Source organism: Acipenser ruthenus, chromosome 14 (assembly GCF_902713425.1).
Source record: "Acipenser ruthenus chromosome 14, fAciRut3.2 maternal haplotype, whole genome shotgun sequence".
Taxonomy (NCBI): domain Eukaryota; kingdom Metazoa; phylum Chordata; class Actinopteri; order Acipenseriformes; family Acipenseridae; genus Acipenser; species Acipenser ruthenus.
Window position 1 is genome coordinate 18,020,679 of NC_081202.1, and position 20,241 is coordinate 18,040,919.

The 20,241-nt window shown below is 37.0% G+C and overlaps 2 protein-coding genes and 1 non-coding gene across 7 annotated transcripts in view; 1 reads left to right on the forward strand and 2 right to left on the reverse strand.

Moving 5' to 3' along the window:
• LOC117420135 (cyclin-dependent kinase 17-like) overlaps positions 1-4,689 on the forward strand; it is a 65,422-nt gene extending 60,733 nt beyond the window's left edge. The window contains exons 12-17 of one of the 2 annotated variants that reach the window (XM_034033684.3): positions 630-727; positions 1,596-1,701; positions 1,795-1,837; positions 1,977-2,067; positions 2,620-2,697; positions 2,965-4,689. In XM_034033684.3, the coding sequence (XP_033889575.1) occupies positions 630-727; positions 1,596-1,701; positions 1,795-1,837; positions 1,977-2,067; positions 2,620-2,697; positions 2,965-3,002 (454 nt within the window). In that variant the 3' untranslated portion in view covers positions 3,003-4,689. The remainder of the gene's footprint in view (positions 1-629; positions 728-1,595; positions 1,702-1,794; positions 1,838-1,976; positions 2,068-2,619; positions 2,698-2,964) is intronic. The other variant, XM_034033683.3, reaches the window with a different exon arrangement.
• On the reverse strand, positions 1,257-1,329 carry trnav-cac (transfer RNA valine (anticodon CAC)). Its single transcript has one exon. It is a non-coding gene; the product is annotated as a tRNA-Val (tRNA).
• Positions 4,690-4,760: 71 nt separating the features above from the next.
• On the reverse strand, positions 4,761-18,926 carry LOC117419492 (ETS domain-containing protein Elk-3-like). Of its 4 annotated transcripts, none has more exons than XM_058986006.1 (5): positions 18,568-18,922; positions 13,249-13,457; positions 10,350-11,162; positions 8,224-8,346; positions 4,761-5,988 (listed from the first exon to the last, which is right to left on the reverse strand). In XM_058986006.1, exons 2-5 carry the CDS (start codon positions 13,453-13,455, stop codon positions 5,890-5,892), a joined length of 1,242 nt encoding a protein of 413 aa, XP_058841989.1. In that variant the 5' UTR covers positions 13,456-13,457; positions 18,568-18,922; the 3' UTR covers positions 4,761-5,889. The 4 variants fall into 4 exon arrangements, with proteins under 4 accessions (XP_058841989.1, XP_058841988.1, XP_058841990.1 ...); XM_058986005.1 differs by having other exon boundaries at positions 18,562-18,921; XM_058986007.1 differs by lacking the exon at positions 4,761-5,988 and adding an exon at positions 7,154-7,236 and having other exon boundaries at positions 18,562-18,923.
• Positions 18,927-20,241: the final 1,315 nt, after the last annotated feature.

A 20,241-nucleotide genomic window follows, 5' to 3' on the forward strand; every position in this document is an offset into this window, starting at 1 on the left:
GTAAGCAAACTATTGCTTAAAGAACATGCAGATGGAAGTCTGGTTTATTTATCACTCACTTGTCTTGTTAGGATGTTTGCAATTATTCTAGAATGTTCCAAGTTCTGTTGTTTTTTAATACTTGAATTTTCCCTAATGCTCAATATAACTGTCTGTTGTGTTGTTTTGTCATGTGCCTTTGGTTCACGGTACAGTGGAATTATATTCTATACCACAAGCATTTTTGTTTAAGGACCATTTTAAATGTTATACACCATATACCACAGTTAAAGCAAGATATTCAGGGATTGAAATAAGTGGCAAGGACCAACATTTTGAAATGCAGACTGAACAACCTAGAATGTGACGACAAATGCAGACCATCAGTTGTTCAAAATGCAGTTAGCAATCCTCAGAGCTTTTTTGTTGGTTCTCATTTGATAGCTGTCCAATTATATTAATTTCAACATTAAAACTAACCGTATGCGCAATTAGATTCAGCTCTCACTTTGAGACATCAACATGCATAACCTCTAAACCAGATCTGATCATTTAGAAATGTGTGCTGCAATAAGGCTTTGTAGCTTCATGAAGCCGAAAGGGAGAAAAAATAATATTAATATGCCTAAAGTATTTGTTTTTCCTTTCAGGGGAGTGGGCTGTATATTTTACGAAATGGCTGCCGGCAGGCCTCTGTTCCCCGGTTCAACAGTAGAAGATGAATTGCACTTAATTTTTAGGCTCTTAGGTAAGCATTTCTCTTCTCTACATGAAAACCAAATACTGTTTTCTGTGGGCCATTCCTTAGGGACTGAGCCACTCTGACTCCTGTCTGTGAGAATACTTCAGCAGGTGCATTCCAGCACAGCACACCAAGGGTCTAGTTTGATAGTGGACGCAGTGGAGGTCATCCCTGTATAAAATGAATCTGTGGATTTGGGCATTTTCACTGTAAGTAAGCATCATCTCAGGTTAACTGTCTGGGGAAAGTATTGTCAACACATCATAGTTAACCTGATCTGTTATTATTATTATTTTGTTTATTTAGCAGACGCCTTTATCCAAGGCGACTTACAGAGACTAAGGTGTGTGAATTATGCATCAGCTGCATAGTCACTTACAAATACGTCTCACCCAAAAGACGGAGCACAAGGAGGTTAAGTGACTTGCTCAGGGTCACACAATGAGTCAGTGGCTGAGGTGGGATTTGAACCGGGGACCTCCTGGTTACAAGCCCTTTTCTTTAACCACTGGACCACACAGCCTCCTATAAAAGCTGTTTCCGCCCGGTTTCGAACCGGGGACCTTTTGTGTGTGAGGCGAACGTGATAACCACTACACTACAGAAACTTCATAAATAATCTGTAAATAATAAATGGCAAAGGAGTTGCCTACATTATAGATGAATAGCCAGGTACAGCTAACAAATTATTTAGAGTTTTAATAAATTAATTTGTTCACTTGTCACAATATTAATAAAGGTCGGGATATAGAAAATACACTGAAATGTATGTTATTATGAAATTATGTAGTTAAGATAAACAGTTTCAAAGGGTAATCGTACAAAAACACCGTTATACTTGGTAACTTATTGTTTTTCACCCATTTATACATAGGCACTCCATCAGAAGACAACTGGCCAGGGATATCGTCCATTGAAGAATTTAAATCCTACAACTTTCCCAAATATAAATCACAGCCTTTAATTAACCATGCACCCAGGTATTTGTTATTTTGATCATATGACCCAAAATAGTGGTATACTGGTTAACAGACTTGAAAATGGTGTAACCTATTTTTTTTTTTTTACTCCAGATTGGATTCTGAAGGAATTGAACTGGTCTTGATGTTTTTGAAAGTAAGTCTCCTGGACTTGTTCTTTTAGTTAATATATAATAAATATGAGAGGAATAGTTGTAGGTGTCTGATTTTATCTTGTTGGTAGCACAGATGTTTTATGAAAATGAAAATACATTATTTGCTTTCCTTCTTTCTAGTATGAATCTAAGAAGCGAATCTCTGCAGATGAGTCAATGAAACAAGCCTACTTCAAAAGCCTTGGAACACGGGTACACACCTTGCCTGAGAGTAAGTGCCCTCTCCTAGTACCACAGGCCTGAACTTGACTCCTACTGCTTTAGGCACATTAAAGCTTTATTGTTTTTTATTAATAAAAAAAAATATCCTGCTAATCTTTGCTAACCGTCTAGCAACTGGCAAAAGTATATAAATATATTTGAAATATTTAGTTTACTTTTATTCATATCCTTGTATATTTTTTTTAAAGAAATAAAGAAAACCCCTTTTGACTTAGAACATGGAATTGACACACCACTTAATGAAAACACTGGTGTGACTTGTGCCTCTCTGACTATTGCCTCCTGTAGCCATCATGTACTGAAATGTTGAGATGTATCTGGGAAAACCGTTTCTCCATACAAACTGGTGACTACAGTATCAGCATTTACCAGAGGTGGCGCCTGAACACTGTAGGAAAACACGTCTACAGGATGCGAAGGGGCTGAACACTTAGTCACGGGGGGGAGGGGGTATTTTTTTTTTTTTAAACTCTCAGACTAATCTTGTAGGCTGAAATGACAATTTGTAACTTGTGACTAGACTCTTCCTTTATTTTTTCAGGCGTGTCAATATTTACGCTGAAGGAAATCCAGCTACAGAAAGACCCAGGCTTTCGAAGTTCATCATACCCAGAAACAGGTAACGGAAAAGCACCCTGATCAACGTCATGCACATATAAACACCACGGGAAGAATAGAAACCATGACGACTACGTTCTGAGCAGTAATGTTAAGATGGCAGTTCTAATTGTTTACACTTTTCTCATTTCTCAATGAATGAGTAAGAGATGCTGGGGGGGGGGGAAGGGTTCTCCTGCTTGTATATCTGTTTTAGTATAGGTGTATTCATTCTAAAAAATGCCAACAGAATAACTGACTTGAAATAATTTGTTTGCTTGTTTTTAAGGACCTGGCAAAAACAGAAGACAGAGTATGCTCTTTTAGACTCTTTGATAACACAGTTTAGTAAACATGACCTTTTTCTGTTTATCTAAACCAAGCAACCATCCAGTCAAGGACTTATTTGAAGGCATCTCCTTGTGATCAGTAGAGTGGACTTCATTGCAAGACTTCTCTTCGTCAACACTGCCCTATTTACAAAGGTGTCTCATTTCCTGTCAGGCATGTGAACTGTGTTTTATACTCACCTGTCACAGTGTGACATTATTTTGTATAGATGGTTTTAAGGTTCTCCTGCTCTACAGCTGTTGATGTAACTGTAGCTGCTGCAGTTATTGAGCAGGACTAAAACACAGTGTGTTATTTATTGGGGAAACATTTGCTGCTAAACGACTACTGTCTATATTTAACAAGTTGGAATAGCTGAAGAAGTTGCAGTGGCTTTTATCATGTGAACTGGCTCGTCTCTTCTCTGCGACCTGTGTTGAATCGTTGAAATTTTGTACTATTTTAATTTTTTTCTAGAAGTTGGATGTTTCTTAAATTGTAGTGTCAGCTTTGCTTAGCTTCAGAAAGTGAATTCATGGACCATGCCTACCAACCTTCCTTCTGTACTTGGCACACGCATGTGTATGAATCCTAATTTTTTTCTTCAGTTTTCCTCATACAGGCAGTTTTCACTTTAATGAATGTATGGATGTATTCTAAATGGAAACAGTGCTCTATATCCAGGAAGTTTTGGTCTTCTCATAGGATTCAGCTGCATTTTGATCAACAAGTATGTGTATTTATTTAAGCAATTAGGGAGACTTAGAACAATATATTTTCACACAAAATAAACATTACAGTAGGTCTCAAACCCTAAAAATACCTAGATATTATTGTAGAGAAACCCTTGAGAAACAATTAAATAAGTAAAACAACTCCCCAGGGTTAGTTTCTATTTGCACAGTTTGATATGCTTGGTTTTACGTCATTCCAATATTTTTGCGCCTTTCCTAAACAGATGAAGCACACAGTTTAAGAATACACTGGAACATGGTAATAACAATGGGTATCAAGATTAAGTATGACAATATGTGATTTTAGCTTATTTAATGAACCTCTATATATGAGAATAAGATGAACCTTTCTGAACTGTTACATGTCATTTTTGCTTTATTTTGTAATAATTTCCCTACCTTGCTAATGCAACTCAGTGAGTATCTTAAGTATGCCTTGGCAGCAGTAATTGTATGTGTTTGTTTGCCTTTAAGAATTAATTGTTTAGTGCATCTGAAATGCCTGGTCACTTTTGGGGATAAACACCCTGTTTGAAAGTTAATTTCTAGCATTCACTGTAAACACATTCAGGGGTCCTCTCATTCCTGCTTATGAATATAAAACCATGTAGTTATTTAACAGTATTAAGAGAATTTTTGTATGTTACATTTTAACTTTATTTGTGAATTGTGATCATGGCATGTTGGGGTAAATGTGTTTTATTAGTATCTTGTGTTTTTTTGCTAAAAACAAAGGTTTAAATTGGAATTTTGCTAAAAAAAAAACCAACAGTTTATTGTGTAATGATATGCATTGGACCACTACTCTTTTTCAGCATTTGTATATATTAAAAAAAAGAAGAAAAAATTTCAAATTGAAATTGTAGGCCTAACAAACTGCTGTGGTGTTTTCGACAGTAATGTATTAATATTGTACTTTTTTCAAGTATAAAAATTACATGATCTTACCATTAATGTGGAGGCTTATTATACAACCTGCATTGTGTAGATATTCTATGAAATATGGGGACCAAACGCAGAATATTAACAACTCTTTTTAATAGCTTGTGTATTTGTTCCATATAAAGACTGAAGTAAATCCTAGTACAAGTTTTACATATGCACAAAAATAGCTTTCAAAACAACATTAGACAATTATAGTGTCATTTTCTTTGCCATCTGTGCAAGTTAGTCAACCCAAGTTGTTATTTGTTTATTTAGCAGACGCCTTTATCCAAGGCGACTTACAGAGACTAGGATGTGTGAACTATGCATCAGCTGCTGAGTCACTTACAACTACGTCTCACCCGAAAGACGGAGCACAAGGAGGTTAAGTGACTTGCTCAGGGTCACACAATGAGTCAGTGGCTGAGGTGGGATTTGAACCGAGGACCTCCTGGTTACAAGCTCTTTTCTTTAACCACTGGACCACACAGCCTCCTTAGTTAACGCAAGTACCTTAACATGTACACACATAACTTCAACCTTGTTTTATAAAGCAGTTGCACTGACGGATCTGATTTCAGTAAGCACTTTATATGATTTATTGAGAATTTGTGTACGATTAGTGCATCACACAAACATGGTTATAAAAAAAAGGCCAACTCTTTATTTTTAATGTAACATTGCATACTACATTTTTATTTATACAACAAATATATAAGGCATATTTTCTACACTGTTAAAGCACAAAATATAAAATTAATATGAGAATACATTTCATCAATTCCTTTATGAAAATAGTAATTGATAGCCATTATAGAGCTTTTATACTGTACTGGAATCTCGTCTTTGTAATTGTTTCTTAAAGCTGAAAAAGAATACATTTACATGATATATTTAATTGTATACATGGGAAGGCACAGCCGGTAATAAGCACAGTGCATACAATAAAAAATTAAAAAAGGACAAGCAACATCGATTCACAGCCGCCAATGGAAACCTTAACAAACACAATACAAGAAGGAACACCATTCCCTAATGTTTAACACTTAAAACAGTAAGGTGTTTATCAAAAAGATTTAACAATATCCTTATACAAATGTAACAAGTGTTTACAAAAAAAAAAAAAAAATCAGTATCTGTCTATGTGTAAATGTGCAAAACCAAACGTGATTTGCATTTCACAAAAAAGAACACTGTCTTCGGTTAAGGCATTCACTCAGGCAAAGTTAGGATTTCTGACCATTAGAAGAAAGCAGCATTGGTGAAGAAGACCCATCCATCGCAGGAATTGGCATTGGTAAGTGACTGTTTAACAAGGAAGGGAACTGTAATAAAACAAAATATAATAAGAGTTATTACTTCTTGTGGAGTGGCATGCATGTCGTGAGCTAAGTTTTTGACTGTCTGCATACTAATATGAAACCTTTCTTGCCCCGAAGACTTCCAAGTAAAAAACTAAATAAAAATAAATAAATAAAAAATGTGTAATATTTCCCAAGTAAATCTGATGCAGAAGATTGAGTCTCGGAGCTTGTATTTGATTCCTGGATGACTTGTGTCTCTGTCCTTGACTTACTGTTCGATTTCATGACTTCATCTTTGTGAACACCTGATTATTGATATCCCGAGAGCTCTTTTTAGTATAAAACCAGTGGACCCTAAGTACGCACTTCCCGACTGGTCATCCTAGGACAAGTAACATTTGCCAGGCATAGTGAGATATGGAATTTATAAAGCTAGCTACATGTATTTTCCAGTTGAATGGAGAAAGGTAACATACAGTATATAGATAGATACACACAAAATTTACACCATGTCATTGCGTGATGAACAACATGGCCTTGAAATGATAAAAATCTGCTTGTGTAAGTCAGCTGGTTGATTTTGATTACTTAAGCATAGACTTATATTTGTTCGAAGAACATTGAAAGATGTGGAAAACATCTGGTAGGCTAGTTAGAATACATAGTAGACAATTCAAGAGTATCCTGTCTATTTTTTCTGTACAAATGTCTCATTGGTTTTATCACAGTATTGTGTCTTTAGTCAGACAGCACATGGACTGGTTCCTCCATATATCCACAGATTCTAGTACTCCAAATAATGTGCCCTAACCGAGCTTCATCACAACTGGATCAGCGGTTCTCAAAGTGTGACAGACATACATTTAAGTAACATTTGAAAAGGTTGGATGTCTAAAAGGGGGGTGGGGGAGGGAAAATCCAGTGGGGACATTTCCATTTAATTGTCAAAATTTTAAAACCTTCATTTTATGGTAAACAACCATTATGGGCCTGAAATGTCTGGCTACATAAGGGGTCAAACATTGGAATATTTGGCAAAATCTGTGTTTATTTTTCACAGTTGTGCACCCATCTTATGTCTTGATAGATAAGTGCAAAATAATGTAATCAATGGGAAACAAACAAAAATTATTTATATATAATATATATATATATATATATATATATATATATATATATATATATATATATATATATATATATATATATAGCATCAGTCCTGCTTCAGAGTAGATCTTGACTTTTGATGCAGTGCTGGGGAAGGTGGATCTGCAAGGTACATGTGGAGAACATTAAGAAATTAGGCTTATTCTGTAAATCATGTGAACAGAACTCCAAGCTTTCTGTGCTATTTCATGTTACCAGTTCCAGTATGTGACAAGTTCCAGATTATATCACTATAAAAAGGCTGTCCAGATAAACACAGTTGAACATGCTTACAGACAACAGAGGGGTTATTGTCTTCACCTGAGCTCATATACAGGCAACATTATTTCTCATCAAGTTTTAAAAAATACTGGATTTAATTTGTAAATGCTTTAAGCCATTAACACATTACTTGTATTTGTTAGTGGTTAACTACAATGTGAATTTCCGATGATAAGAAATGAGCAAATGCTTAAAGTTCAAAGGCCATTGTTCACAAGTTGAGTTCCGCCCCTAAAACTGATGTTATTGAAAGAGCTATCATCAGTTTTTTCTAAGACGTCAAAAAACAAAATAGACTGATTGCAATTTGTTCCGGAAAGGTTAGTGCATCATTAGTAGGTTGTCATCTGAATTACTGAGCCAGCATATTGGTTTCCTGGAAACACTACCAGGGTTTTAAAGCCTAGAACATGTGATGAGAAAATAATACAATAAAATGAACTTATCAGACCAATAAACAGTAGTGAAGCAGATAACAATAAATACACATCAACTATGAACATATTCGCCATAAGGGTTTTAATACAACTGAGGTAATGAGTCATGAATGAAAACTTTTCCAACTGCAGTCTAGGCTTTTATATCCAGCCCCTAATTATCTATCACTCAGATACACTGTGTGTCATCATGGCAAGAAACGGGCACCAGCAACTCTATCAAATCAGCCTAGTACAAGAACATCTCCTTTCTGCTTTGTAAACTCCACGACTTCATGAAGGGTTAACTGCATTTTGACAATACATTTTTGGTGTCAGGGAACAACAGCAACCTTGATAACATGTTTTTGCATTGAAGACTTGAGTTCTAAAATATTTGATTAAACATTACCTGAAATAAAGAGCTTGTTCCTTGGAGCCTGGCAGGACTTAAAGGAGCCACAGGGCTTAAGCTGCTCCAGAAGTGAATACTGGATAATAATGGGTTGGGGGTTAACAACAACCCTGTAGGTGTCTGCAATGTAAAAAAAATATATATATAAAAAACAGTCTATTATAGTTATTCATTAACCCAGAACATTAAACTAAGACAAAATCTCTTACTGCCACTGATGTGTGGCTGTGGTGCAGTGAACTTTTTTACAGCAAGCTAGATCAGTTTTCAATTTAACCACTGTATTCTACTCAGATTCTGTTCAAACAAGACCTACAACCTCAAGCTATTTACATACATATTTAATACATAGTAATCTTTCTGTATCACATCCACCTGAATTGTGGGTGGGGCTGTGAGAGTAAGGGGTTTCTTTCAATAACTGCTTTAAAATAATGCTTCGGGAGTGGAATAAGTGTCTCTCCACAGCTGAATTCCATCTGACCAAAAGTAGAAGCTTTAAAATCCCCCTAGACACGAAACCTACAACCTCTTCTCTGTAATGAATAGAGACCTTGATACTGGCTTTTATTTTAAAGTGATGTAATGGGCCATGTGAATAACATGGGTTTCTGAACTTTAAAAAAAATGTTAGTCCTTAGTTAGTCAGAAAGAGAATGTACATTTGGAGTTAAATACAAGAACATTTTGAAAAATCAAGAATACTTTCATGGTATTTATTTACCATCTTAGTCCCGTCTAGTCCCCCGTCCCCCCAGTATTCAAATTGGGCATTTCCAACTTGGTTAAAAAAAAAAAAAGTGAAATAAAAATTCTTCAGAATGGCACATGGGCATGCAAAATCCACAGAACATTGCAAAAATCTTTTAACCTGAACATTGGCTTGCACAGCTCACGTCTTAGATGCAAAAGCAAACTGGCCAAAAACCTTCTTCTTTAGTTGTTGCAACAATGGTTCAATTGGAATCTAAGTCATTGTCTTCTGATAACACAGAACTTTACTTGACCAGACAAGTGCAAGTTTATTTGTGCAGGAATCCAACAAGGTATGCATGGCTAGTTATTTTGAGCCCTGAGGAGATGAGAGGAAGAGTTTACTGCCGGAAATTACGCTGTTGATTCGTGCGACCCCCTAGGTAACGATCTTCAGATTTAGAATCAGGCTTGTAAAAAAAAAAAAAACATATGAAATCAATTTTACTTTTTTTCCCTGTCACCTAAATGAAGTGAGCTAGTGTTACTAAGAAACCAAGACTCTGGCTCATGATTCATGGTATTAAGAACATATGGCATCACTTAAATGTTTTTTTTTTTCTTATACAGTGCTCCACACTGGATAAAGATTTGTGTGTCTTCCATTTTCCTGTTGAACTCATTTTGTGTACTGGTTGCTTTACAATGCTCTGCATAATCGTCAACGCCCATTCAAGGCGCACTCTTCACTATTTAAGTATATACAGCTATGGACTAAAGTTTTGCATCACCCTATAGAATAAAAAAAAAATTGAATCTTGAAATCTTATAAATAGACCCACACACAGTGGAGCTGGGCAGAGAGAGGATGCTGTTACAGGACAATTTTTTGTTTTTAAAATTGTGTCTCAATAATAAAATTCTAGGTGATGCAAAGCCTTTGGCCATAGCTGTAGTTGAGCTGGATGTGTACCATTTTGCCAACAAAAATAATATATTTGGAGAGTTGAATACAACATCAGTACACCATAGCTTAGCAATATTTACAATGCCAAAATACTGCAAGGGTGTTTTTCTTGTGGCAGTTGTCTTGTTTTAAGTTTTACTTTGGGGAAAATTACTTCATGGCCTGGACTACATCCACTCCTAAGGAACTTGATGAGTTTATTACAGCACTGCCAAAGAAACACCAAGGATATTTATCAAAACATAAAAAAATGTAATTAACAGATGATTAGGTTCTTTGTTGGTGACTGATGTGCAGGAATACATAATGAGTTTGTCTCTCCCTTCTTATATGGGTCAGAATAAGCTGATGATCATCCAGGGTTTAAACAGTATACCACCCCAGCCCCTTTTCCACTTAACTTCACATTCAAAAATGAAAAACAGTTGTGTACAGCTTCAACATCTACATGGATTAGGCTTACCTGTGCAGTGAAAAAGGCTGGTGTCAGAGACCCTGAGGGAAGTGCGGGGCTGTTGAGGGCAATTGAGCCGATATCAGTGCCTGAGAATAGTAAAGAGGAGGCTGAGATCTCCAGGCCTTTGGGTTTCTTGGCCTTTGGAGGAAGACCGTTGCTATTCCTCTTCTCAAACAGTTGAGGGGACCTGGCCTTGTGACTGGCAGAAAGGTTCAGAGGCTGGGAAGAAAGTTCCAAGTCATCTGCCTCTGGGTTCGGGCTCCTGTTTCCTGACAGGAAAGAAGAACTGGGGGAGGGGGAGGGGGAGGGGGAGGGAGAGGAGAAGTTTGTGGCGTGAGCCGACATCAAAGTTGGGGAAGCTTTGGCAGAGGCAGAGGATGTCAAGAAAGCCGCAGAAGCCACGGCCTCAGCTGACATAGAAGGAGAGGATGGCATGGAAACTACCGGCAACGTCACCAGCTTCTCTGTTTTGTTTGTTACAAAGCGGATTACAGTCCGCGTCTCATCCCCCTGCAGTTTTTCATCCGATTTCTCGTCTTGCTTCTCCATTTTTATTGATTTGAAAACCTCTGCCTGGTTCTGTAGTGAGTTGATCGTGAAGGAGGAGTAGAGACCTGAGTGGATATAGTCGTTGCGGCCGTTGTTTCTCAAGGCAGACAGGGTTTGCTGCTCTTTGGTCTCCAGACTCAGAGAATCACTGTCCTGTAACAGCATGCTCTCTCTGCCCAGCTCCACTGTGTGGGGGTCCATTTTTAAGATTTCAGGGAACGAGACAAACTTGTATACAAACTTTTGTCCGATCACCTTTTTGATAATGTTCTGCAAAGAAAGAAAGTACATTTAATTTGGTTTTTAAAAAAATGTACGTTTATTTCTTGACATCTGCAGCCCCCACAATGGTAAATATTGAAATGAGGATTTTAGGGCTGTGTTAGAAGTTTCGAAGGTTCGTTCGCTAGCCAGGAATTCAAAAGTAGTTTTAAACCTTCAAAGGTTCGTCAAGTTGCATTCACGCACTGTATGTTTTGTTTTTTGTTTTTTCTGTTAACAGAAACCATTTGAAAATGTGTTAATACTATAAAATCACACAATAAATGTCACTCACATACAAAATTTGATATTTTGATTTGTATAATGCATATTAAGTAAACAAAAGTTGTTGTATTAAAATCCACTACCATTGTACCCAATCGTTATACGTGCGGTAGCAACTCTACTCTATATAGCGCCACTGCTGTGTATGGGGCAGGGTATATGCCAAAGCACTGGGACGGTACCTATAGTGGTTGTAGTGCTTCAGTAAATTATGTACTGAATACCTAGTGTACAAGACAGTGTAAGAGAAGTGATATGGTAGAATATGTTTGAAACATACAAAATATACACTAACACTAATCATTTTAATTTAGAAAACTGAGCACCGTCCGCCCATCCTCCCTCCAGCTTGAGGCAAACTTAATTTCTTCATTCGCCATCTCGACAGCAAAGCGTTGTAGCGTATGGCGTAAGCTGTATTGAAAGAAATGTCTCGAAACCCCTTTGCTATTTATGATTTTTTTAACTGCCCAGACGACCAAAAAAAAAAGTTGAATGCAAACTGTGCAAACGACCCGTATCATGGAGGCACAACCAATCTCTGGGGTCACTTGACAAGTGTAAGTTCATACTATTATTAGTAGTATTATTCATATTTTTAGTAGTAGTAAAATGTGACTGTGACTGATAACCTGCTTGGAACAGACACTGTTAAATAAAGCTTTGTTTTGTCCAAGTCAGCTGCAGTTGGTGCTGCTGTAATGCAAGCTTTATATATATATATATCACAAGCAGCATCAATTACAGGTAAATAAAACGTGTATTTTTATTTTTATTTAAATTATAAAAAAATGATTATTGTTCTATATAATGTATTTTTAAAATACATGTGAATGTTTTTTTTTTCCATTTATATGGATTACCTGTAAAATAATAGGATTTTTAATAAAAATTAGTAGCTATGGTGACGTCACCAGTAAATTATGAAAATTAGTGCCATCGAAGGTTTGAACCTTCCTTCGGTAATGTGTTCCGAACCTTTGAAGATCAAAATGTACCCTTCGTTGCAGCCCTAGGGGATTTTTGTTTGATTGAAACATGAAATGCACTGCTTGTCAGAGAAAAATAGGCAATGAGATGGCATCCACAACCACTGGAAGCAGAAACCGCACATAGACGGCAGCCCCAGAGCTGGGTCAGGGGTGCTGGAAGATTATTGGTTCGGGAGACCCCTGTGTTGTTCTTGGAAGAGAGGGAACTCTTTCCTTAAATTACCAGTACATGCTAGAATACATTAGAAGGGATGAACTAGAGTACAGGTGGCAGGTATCATATTTTTTGGGAAAGCTTGTTGATGAACAGTAGATTATCCAATTTCAGACAGGCATTTAGTGTATCACGGGGGTCTGAGTTGTAAGCTGCTGTGCTCAGATAGCTTTGGCCATATAGATTATTGTCATCAGGTTTTTCCAAAACCACAAACACTCCTTGAAGGCTTATGCTATGATGGAATGCTCCCTGATGGGGGAAACCAGTTGATTAATATGCACATTTGCATTACCAAGTTCCTCTACTGTACATTACAGTACATTATCCTAAACTGATGTCTGGAACACAGACCATCACTGCTTGCTGTGCCTCGGGGTTAATTACTCCTTCGCACTCTTTCAGGGGCAAATTTCCAGACACAATTCAAAGTCCCTTAAACATATAAATCTAAAGTGATTCAAGCGTGCTTGCTATGGCTTTTAATGTGGAACTCGCTTCCCTTTTAAAAATGTTGTCAAACCATATTCGGTGACTGGCTGATTCAGCATTGAACAGTAAGCCATGTTAGAAAGTAAATACATGTCACAACACCAAGGCTCACCTTATCATAGTAGTAACGGAGCGCCCTGCTAAGTTTGTCGTAGTTCATGTTGGTCTTGTTTTTGCGAAGTCCCCACAGTTTGGCCACCTCCTCTGCCTTTAGGAGTTTGAATTCCCCGTCGTTGGACGTCCAGCAGATGAGGTGCTCGTGTTTCTGGTCCAAAAGCAACTGAAGCAAGAACTGCCAAAGTGTGATAGCACTCTCCATAACTGCAGGGCAAAGGGACAGACCACCATTAAAACGTGATTTGGACAGCTGGCGTTACTTTGAAGAACCTATGGTGAATCATAAATACCAATCCAAACTTATCATATCTTAGAAATGCAAGAATCAATTAACTTACTGGTTTTCCTGTCTTAATATTACCTTGTTTGTTTATGATGGAGAAGGGAGCTTTATAGGTAACAGGCAAATCTACATATCCAATTAAAATTAGGGAAGAGTATTGTTGAGGAATAGGGTCATATTTGAGCAAGAAGTATGTGTGGGGTCATGAGTTCGATGCCACAGCAAGTAAACCGAACCAATGGTGGACATGCTTTGTATTCAGAGAGTTGAAAGTATAGTTTTAACAGATGCAGGTTTCACATTTAGTCTGTTTTAATGATATCTAGAGACAAATTAAGCATGAAATTCTGGTTTCTGCATTATATATGCTCTAATAGTTTACTTGGCTTTTTGCTTGTAATGGTCGCATTTTCTATATAAAATGTACATTGCCACCGTACAGCTGTCTGTATACTTTAAGCTACCATTGACCTTTGTCTTTTTAATGACTCCGAGACATGGCTGGGGTTTCAGTTCCCTTAATGTGGCACTAAAGTGGTCAGTCAGAAGCCAAGGCATCTCTTCATGATTAAAACCAGGCCATGTGTGCTATCCACTGAGGCTAAGATGTGGAACTTGTGCTTTGAACTCTCAGCTTTGATGCATACAGAGAACCTTCTGATTTCAAATAGGTATTGTTAAAAGCTAATTTATATACAGCTGCCTTTAAATTGTGAAGCCAGGAACTTAACCACAGCCAAGTGACTTCAATTGTCAAAGGACCAAGAGCCAAGAGATCCCGAGTTTAAATCACATCCTTGTGCATATGTCCTACCACTAGCAAGTTGGGTAATCCTTAGTCAATTGTTTTTAACATAAAATAAATAAAGGCCTCCACACACTATACGCGATGCGACAAGGGAATGTGTCATATGACAACCACACCACGACAAAAAAAATAAAACATGTATTTTTGACACGTTCACACTGCCTGCGATGCGACGGGTGACACAGAATAGGATTGGTGTCCAAGTTTGCGATTTTGTCGCGCGACAGCTGGAGAACTGACCAATGAGGAACAGCTTGCCTTGCACAACTTGAAGGCTTCAGTAAACAATGGTGAAGAAAAGATTTACTTGTAGTATCAAAACACCCGGAGCTGTACAATAAAGGATACAAAAAGTATAACGACACAGCAATGAGGGAGAACATCTGGGAGTCCATTTCCAGGGAACTGGATATAGCTGGTGTGTGATTTGTTTACCTTTACTGAAAGCATTCTGAAAAGCTATTATGTATACATTTTATTAGCTGTATAACAGGACTAACATAAAAAATGTGTGTTATTTTTCCAGCTGATGATACAAATATATTTGTGCGTTTTTTATTAGTATTTAATTGTAATGTTGATACTTTTCTAGCTTTTGTTATCATCTAAGGGTGCTTTACATTGCATTGATATGTGTATGATTAAATGCATAACCTTTACAGTAAAACAAAAAAACATTGAATATTGTTTAATTACTATATATATATATATATATATATATATTATATATATATATATATATATATATATATATATATATATATATATATAATGTCATATTTAAACCATAGATGTGTGTGCGTGTTTACTATTTACTCGTAACTGTTATTATTTGTAATATTATATTGAAAAACCCAAACATAATTTGAATACCTTTTAACTAATTTGGTGTCATACGGACACACCAATAGTGCTGGTTGTTTTATTGTTTTGACGAGTATTAACGTTTGTTAATATATTTTTATAGGGCGGGTGGGCGAAATTTGCCATGACATCGCCACTGGTGTGAAAGGTATTGTCGCAGCAAAAATACCATTTTATCGCCGGACAAATCCCATTGCGTCCGGTGTGTGGATCCCTTAATACTCAACAAAAATCTAAAATAGGAGGTTTGGTAATGAATGCAAATCAAAATGGAATGCAATATAGACTGGGTATCCTTGTTAGTAGCTCAGTACTGTTGCTCTTCTTCAGCATATAAGGGGGAAAAAAGGGATGATTAAAAGGTAGGGGTAAATAAAATGCAGCTGAATAACGATTACAAATAAATGTCATAGAGCTATGCCCTTCACCATACTGAGCAAACCAATGCAGGATAAACAGCACCATCCACAGCTAGCAGGCTATATGTTTTCATGATGACAAAGAAGGGATGTGGTTGGTAATATTCAAACCCTCAAGAACAGGAGAGTGTTTAGAGAGCCTATTCACAATAGCTCAATACTGTATTCCATACATGCACATTAACCCAAGCACTATATCAACATGTATAAGGGTTTATAAAAGTGCCCACTGCTCACTGCACATCAGGGAGTGCCTGGTGAAATTAAAATGGAATGATGTTGATTTTTCCACACAGAGCGAATTAAAACATTTCCTGTCAAAGCATCCTCAGAGTTTTGCATCTGCGTTGTAAACTATAAAACTGTCTAAATCAGGACTTCCTCCAATTCTAATTTAAAGGCGTCTTCCTGGGAAAGCAGATCCAAAACAAAAAGGTAGGGATTCCTGCCACGGGACCCATCGCAGGCAATGTTTTAAGAGAACTTTTTTTTTCTGAAGGGGAGATTTTCTTTCTGTGTCTGTGGCATTAAAAAATTATAAACAAACTAAGCTTAAAATGTTCTTTCTAATTGGGTATAACATGATAAAAAATAAATCTCTAGAGTGCATTTTACTTTATACATGAAAATTGGCATTTTACACCATGGCAAAATACTATCATCTCGTGCAACTGGAAACACCAGTTTTTTGGGGCGTGGTTCTACTGTATTTTTCAGTTTCTGAAAGGGAAAGGGGCCTAGAACCTTAACATTTTCTAAGAGTTATGTTGTCAATCCTGAGATGAAGATGAAGATGGTTTTGTAAAAGTTAACAACTATGCGTGATTCATTAACTATCTCTTTCATAACTAGTTGCAATACATAAACATGTTGATGCAAGGTGACACGAATAACAGGTATGTACGCATGCTAATGAACTCTCCATCACTATGAGATGGTCTGGAGTTTGTTTACCACAGAGCTAACACACGTTTTGTCATGATGCTGGCAATTTGTTTTTATGTCTACACTTTCCTTTGAAGCTACTTGTCCCTCTCATGAAAAGTATGACTCATCCTTTATTTTCTAACTGAATTATCCCTTTCATTGACCAGGATGCAGCTACAGTATGTTGGGGTTTTTTTGTTTTTTTAAATGCTCTCCACATTTCTGTGCACAATGCATCACATGATTCACTTTACATAGTAGATCGAAAACAAACATCTCATCAAACGGATGGGGTACTGGCTGCTGGCAAAAATGATTCAATAAAAAACTGTGTTTCCAAAGATGCAACTTTACTTGGTAGTTATTTTCAAAATACCACATGTGTATGCAAAATACATTTTACAAACTGATATGCAATATGAGGCAAATTGTGTATTTCCCCTATTCGGGTTGAATTTCCCCACCACTTACATTTTGTCTAAGTATTGAGAACTCCTAATAGTTCTGAAGAGGTATAAAAATGCTAGTCCAGATGAAACATACACACATTGCTGCTATTATGTGTTGTGTAGTCTATTTTTTTTATTAATCTTCATTTTATTTTTTTAAGGTAATTATAACAACACACCTAGCATTACTTAGTCTTATTGTTGGTTTATTTTTTCAGTTCTTTATTTATTATAAACATTATTTACCATTAGTCAATAGTAATCTTACAACAACTTGTTTCTCCAAAGCCTTTTAAAAGGTGGTTACGATGGCTGCAGTATTCTGAATGTATAAAAATGTATTAATCTGTCAGGCTTCTAATGAACATGAAGGGCAGGATTTAACTAAAAACAATTTAGGACAACACAGGTACCTACGGCCTCTGCAAAGATGCACAAGCCGATCATTTAGGCAGGCTGCCTGTGAATAAAGATGTGATTTGTTTCCTTTTAAATTGGTTTAAAGCCTCTCGGGGCTGCACAAAACCCTCCTGTGTTGGAGAACGGAAACTCCTAATGAGATTAGTTGGTGTGTGCAGACATTACTTAGCCATGACTAAATCTACTCTCTTCCTGTAAGATGCCAGTGGAAACTCCAAGGAGCCTCAGCCTTCACTTCTCTGCAGCATCACCCTACCTCTCCGAAAACAACCTACCCCTTGGAAAACAACAACAACCCACATGCATTTTTGCTCATCCAGATAATTATCCTTTCAAGAAAGCACGAGCGCGACAAATTGCGCTAAAACGTGCAAATCTATTAAAAGCCGAGCACGGATAAACTCATGCGCCTCTTTGTTTGCTCCAGTGACTCATTTTCAAGATGTTGTCTGCTGCCAGTTTCAAACCGGAAGCGCATGGCAATTAGTCTTGCTGTTTCCAGACAAACCAGAAACTATACTAGCGCCTTTTAAAGGGGTACCGTCTTATTTCGTTAGTGATTAATACAGTACTTTTCAGAACAACATTATTGGTCTTGACTATTACAGATATAACAACCCCCTTCACATAAAAAATAGTATCACTAAAAAAAAGTTAGCAAAACACACGATAATAACTTTAATGTGTTGGTCATAAAATGTCACTACATTAATGAATGTATTGTGATTAGCATCACTTCAGCATCGCAAAGAACAAAGTTAAAATGCACTTGTTGCTAATTTTAATAAATCTCCGATGTAACAAATTGGACCATACTCCTCAACATACACCCCTCCCCCGTTGGTTTCAATACAGTTGATTTAACTACTTCTTACCATAATAAATATACTGACTGTTGAGTTCTGCTTTTCCAGACAACTTATATACGTATCGGACACCCTCATCTATAGTCAAGTCAGTACTGTCTGTATATGCAGCATTTCCCTTGAAACATTCTTTTTTTGTGGTTTGTACATCTTCCGTTTTTTGTTTTTTTTAAGTTTAAAGTTGAATAAATAATACTAGCATGTTACTAACAACACATTCTGATAAATGGAAAGTTGCAATAAGAAAATAACACATGCTTCGTTAAACGTACCCGGACCTGAGATGTATGTCTCTTCGATAACACTTAAAAAGAAAGTTGTAAAAACCCCTTGTTCTCCATTCTTACTGTCGTCTGAACTGTTCTGTTTCTCTGTAATGAGATCCTGATTTCGCAGGAAGTTGGAGCAGTCAGACAGAGAGCCGGCTCACTTCCTTTCCTGCATTATTCCCCAGGCGGTTTGCAGTCTGTGTAAACAGCCTTTTCCTCCCCTCTTCTCTCTCTGCCCAATGATGTTCAACATCGCTCTAGTATTATAACACACATAGTAATATTGTAACACTAACTACACACAGATCAGCTCCAACTGACGTCAGCATCTTCCTGTTCTGTACCGCTGGGAGGAGCTCCTGTTGCTTCCACTCGGCGCGAGCAAACTTCAGGGTTTTCAAGTGCAAGCAGATTAGCTGCTTCAACAGTCAGTCTGACCTGGTGCCACGCACCATTCTGTCCGAATTAAAGTGATGAAAATATAAAACAGAAATGGCATAACTGGACTGAATACGCACAGTTACATTTTATAGCTAGGTCTCCTGTCTTTGTAGGAAAGTTGTACTGCACAGACACATAGCGGACAGGCGCTCAGTCTGCATTGGGTTTAACTGCAGACATGATGGCTGAACTGTTTATTAGCTAGTTCCAGAGGTACAGTTAGGTACTGTTATTTAAGACAGATGCAGTAAGTGTTGAGTTGGGAACAGTATTATTTCCATGTCAGAGTAGTTTCATTGTGTGCATTAAATTGCAGCCTCGTGTCTTACCATTTAAAAATGTCTGGTCGCAACCTGACGTCGATCCGAGAAAAGCAATAGAGAAGGTCTGCTGCTGTTATCGTCATCAGCAAGTCATTATGGTTATCAGCTCTATTAGTACATAAAACATGCTTCTGAGCTTAGCCCCTAGTAACTGTTTACTAATCGTGCATTGAATGGACAGTTTATTTTGTATAATTTGCCATTAGCTGTAGTATTCAGACTCGGTCATTCCACTGACTGTGAGGTGGTCCTGTATCCTGTATAAAATAATTATGTACCTTATAAAAAAAAAGTAACCAGCATTCTATTTTGTAATAAGAAATGATAGATAGTGGTGTTATTTCACAATAACTTTGGGCATTAGCAGATAGCAATGACAGCAAACCTTACCAAATGTTATTTAAAATGGAACAATATACTGTGTATTTATTATAGTAGCCCAAGTATGGAGAACCATTGGAAGAACACTGCTGACAATTATTTTTTTGTATTTATTTATCAATGATTCATCTATTGCCATACCACTGGACCATATCTGTACCAGTGCGTTACCATAGCAGGACCACATTCTGACCATTGTTGGTAACGTTGTGGTCTGCTAATGGCCCAGACTGGGTTTCTTTAGGGTACTACTCTAATATCACAATTAATAATCAAAGGTAACCTTTCTGCAAGCGAGTGCAGGCAACATTTCAATTTACTTTGCATTGCAACTCTTACAGCTGAATGAAAGGATCAGTAAAGCTGCTCTCTTTGGTAGCACTTTGATGTTGTCAATTTTTATTAGTCCCAAAGTGAGATGCTTTATTGTAGCAGTTTCTAATGCAATATTGGACAAACCTCCATGTGTTTGGAAAAAACACATCCAGTACACATGATATTATTATTATTATTTGTTTATTTAGCTGATAACTTTATC

Bases quoted from the DNA above. Each gene is read 5' to 3' on its own strand.
- LOC117419492 (XM_058986006.1), bottom strand. From the start codon at position 13,455: ATGGAGAGTGCTATCACACTTTGGCAGTTCTTGCTTCAGTTGCTTTTG. The intron at 11,163-13,248 runs GTGAGCCTTGGT...CTTTCTTTGCAG, and splicing joins TCCGTTACTACTATGATAAG to AACATTATCAAAAAGGTGAT. The intron at 8,347-10,349 runs GTAAGCCTAATC...TTTACATTGCAG, and splicing joins CAGCCTTTTTCACTGCACAG to ACACCTACAGGGTTGTTGTT.